Consider the following 3308-nt stretch of genomic DNA (forward strand, 5'->3'; position numbering starts at 1 on the left):
TCAGGCAGTCCCTGATTTTGCTGGGTCTGCCTGATCGCTCCCTCTGAGGCCAAGGTACTGAGGGGGCTGCTGGGGACCCCCTTGTGCCAGGATCCCAGTCTGGCTGTCTCTGTGGGGGGGGGGGCAGGGAGCAAAAGTTCCCTTTGGCCCCCATTGAGTCAGTGAGGAGTCTGCCTCTCCTTGACCCTCCAGGTCCTTCCTGGCCATTCCAGCCACTTCCTGGGTGGACGACTTCATCGACTGGCTGAATCCTTTCTCCAGCTGTTGCCGAATCCACAGTTTTGGCTCACAAAAGGGCGAGTTCTGCCCCTCCACTGACCGTAAGCGACCCCAGGGCAGCTGTAGCTGACAGGATTCAGGGCCCAGAAGAATGGCCCCTGTGGAATGGAAGTGGGGGCCAAATGGGGCAGGGGTCCCCTCTTCCCATGCTCAGCCTTTCTCCTCATCTTCCTCTTCCTCCCCTACCCCAGCCTCCCTGTCCTGCATCTTCCAGAAGTGCATGGCCATCCCAACCGGGACCCTACGGCCAAGTGTGGAGGAGTTTGACCGATTCCTGCCCTGGTTCCTCCATGACAAGCCCAACCTGAGCTGCTCCAAGGGGTGAGTGCAGCTGCACAGAGGTTGGGTGCAGCCCCCCAGTCCCTCCCCAGTGGGGCAGAAGAGCCCGCTGTCGCCAGGGCTTGCCCACACCAAGGGGGGGGGAGAGAAGGAGGAGGAAGAGTAGGCACCTCCCCTTGTGGTGGTCCTGGGAAGGAACTTGCCCCCGTCCCGCCCATCCCATAGGTATCCTTGTTCAGAGGAGGGGGCTGGCGTCGGCTTCCGTTGTTCAAAAGGACAGGCTCTGCCCCCATGCTCAGCCTTTCTCCCTACACAGGGGCCTGGGGGCCTACGACACATCTGTGAAGCTGGGGCCCGAGGGGCAGGTTCTGGGTGAGTGGATCCCCTCCCTCCCTTCCCCTACCTTGGAGGTGCCATGCAGCAGGCACACATAGGTGGGCAGCATGTGGAGGTTTCATGCTGAGGCCATGCATTTGCCGCAGAAGGCTGGTGGATGCAGGGGCCAGAAGGGCAGGCTGGGAGGGCCTGAAGTGTGGGGTGCCCCTGTGGAGCCCAGGGCCCAATCGCTGATCGCCTGCCTTGCCCTCTGTCTCTGTAGCCTCTCGCTTCATGGCCTACCACACCCCGCTGAAGAACTCCCAGGAGTACACAGCCGCCCTGAAAGTCGCCAGGGAGCTGGCTGCCAACATCACGGCCAGTATGCGGGAAGTGCCCGGCACTGACCCCGACTTCCAGGTCTTCCCCTACACGTAAGGCAGCTGGACAGAGGCTTGGGTGGGAAGGACAGTGGGGACGGGCAGTGGGAGGCAATGCTGGGGGGCCGGCAGGGAGAGGCCTGGGACGGATCGGGGGCCCTGAACGGTGACGCTGGTGGAACCCCTTCCCATCCCAGGGCCAGAAGATACTTTGGACAGGGCTCCCTACAATCAAATCTGTCCAGCTGCCACCATCCTTAAACACTCCAAATGGCACCATCTGCGGCTGACCCCCTGCAGCCCATTTTTCACTCCAGGGGAAGAGCCGTCCTGGTTCCCAATGCCTTGGTGGCCTCTGCTGGGGCTGGAAAGTGCCCAGACCCCAGAGAGGCTCTTCCTTGGGCTCACATTCCTCCTTTGCTTTGATGGTGATGGTGGCAGGTGGCACTCCATGCCCTGCAGAGGTTTATAGCAGCGGCGGCGGCCGCAGCTTCTGGCTTCTTTCTGAAGTGGCAGTCAGCCCTTCATGTGTCCCAGCAGCTCCCCACCCCATGGAGACAGGGGACAAATGGGGTCCCCACCCCACAAAGGGTCCTCCAGGATTGGAGGGCTGTGTGGTGATGGGCCTTGAACATGCACCGGGATCCCTACAGACATGCCTGGCCTCATAGCACCTCAACGAGATAAACTTGGGACTGTGGATGGGCTGGAAACCCGTTGTCTGGTGACGCTTAGCACCAGGAAATGGGAGCCCCCCTCCGCAAAGACAGAGCGCTCTGTGGGAGCTGTTTCCCAAGTAGCCCAGAGATCCAGCCCCACAGCCATGCCCTTCGCAAGCCAGGCGCACCACAAGCAGGCAGGGTCAGTCGGGTGAGAAGCCAGAGTGGTCCCAGGGAGAAGTGGCTTCTGCTGTAGCCTCCCTGGGCTGCCTCACCATCTTGTTGTAAGGCCAAGACAAAGCACTCTGCCTTCAGTTTGGTGGAGGAAGGAGGGGTTCTCAGTGGAATAATAAATAAAAACAAAAGTCAGCAGCCCATCCTGACAACTTTTGTGCTAAAGAGAAAGCCAACACCCGGAGGGGTCACCCGGCCCATCAGCCTTTTTCCAGAATGCTGTGTTTCATCACACAAAGAGCATAACGAAGAAAGAGAAGCTGCTTTCTTTGGAATGGTGGGCTTTGGAAAAGAGGTTCAGATGGCTCAAAGGCAACTCATAAGGCCTGCTTTTTCCTGCTGGACCAAACACAAGACCGGAGGGCCCCAGAGATTTGTTGGAGACATGTGTTTGTGTGTGCGCATGCGTTTGCCAGGGAGGGTCTCCTGCGAGTGACCGTCTACCCTCCTTCCACAGGATCACCTACGTGTTTTATGAGCAGTACCTGGCCATCGCCATGACTGGCTTCATCAATGTGATAGTCTGCTTGGTGCCCACCTTTCTCGTGTGCTACATCCTCCTGGGCATGGACTTGCGCTCGGCTGCCGTCAACCTGGTCACCATTGTCATGATTGTGGTGGACACTGTGGGCGCCATGACCCTGTGGGGTGTCTCCTTCAACGCCATTTCCCTCATCAACCTGGTGGCAGTAAGTCTGGGCCATCTCTGTGGGCTGGAGAGGTGGGGGGCACCCTCCCAGCGCTTCTCAAAGGGAGGACCTGCAGCTTCCAGGGGCCTCGCCTTGAAGGCGGCAGATTCTGCCCTCTGTGGCCCTGAGGTTTCAGGCTAGGCATGGGGAAAGCCAATCTCCTCCTCTGGCGCCTGCCGTTGGGAACCCACAAAGAGTAACATGGCCAAATACATTTGCACAGAAGGGCTTCCGCACTCCAGATCAGGGTTTCTTTTCCGGACCTCTTTCCTCCTGCCTCTCACACCCGGCCATTGGGTGTCCCAGGAGAGCTCTGAGAGAACATGAAAGGGAGATCCTGGCCATGTGAAATCTCAGCAAAACGAAGAGCACAGATCTCCCATGATTATTTTCAAAAGAATGTTTCCCCACAAGAGACACGAAGGAAGGAAGGAAGGAAGGAAGGAAGGAAGGAAGGAAGGAAGGAAGGAAGG

General features: G+C 58.7%; 1 protein-coding gene across 1 annotated transcript in view; it reads left to right on the forward strand.

The window, feature by feature from the left end:
* Positions 1-3308, forward strand: part of NPC1L1 (NPC1 like intracellular cholesterol transporter 1) — a 13948-nt gene that overhangs the window by 9762 nt on the left and 878 nt on the right. Inside the window, exons 12-16 of the mRNA XM_042473950.1 lie at positions 193-320; positions 471-600; positions 875-930; positions 1157-1307; positions 2604-2835. Of these exons, the coding sequence (XP_042329884.1) occupies positions 193-320; positions 471-600; positions 875-930; positions 1157-1307; positions 2604-2835 (697 nt within the window). The remainder of the gene's footprint in view (positions 1-192; positions 321-470; positions 601-874; positions 931-1156; positions 1308-2603; positions 2836-3308) is intronic.

The sequence above is a fragment of the Sceloporus undulatus genome, chromosome 6, assembly GCF_019175285.1.
Source record: "Sceloporus undulatus isolate JIND9_A2432 ecotype Alabama chromosome 6, SceUnd_v1.1, whole genome shotgun sequence".
NCBI lineage: Eukaryota > Metazoa > Chordata > Lepidosauria > Squamata > Phrynosomatidae > Sceloporus > Sceloporus undulatus.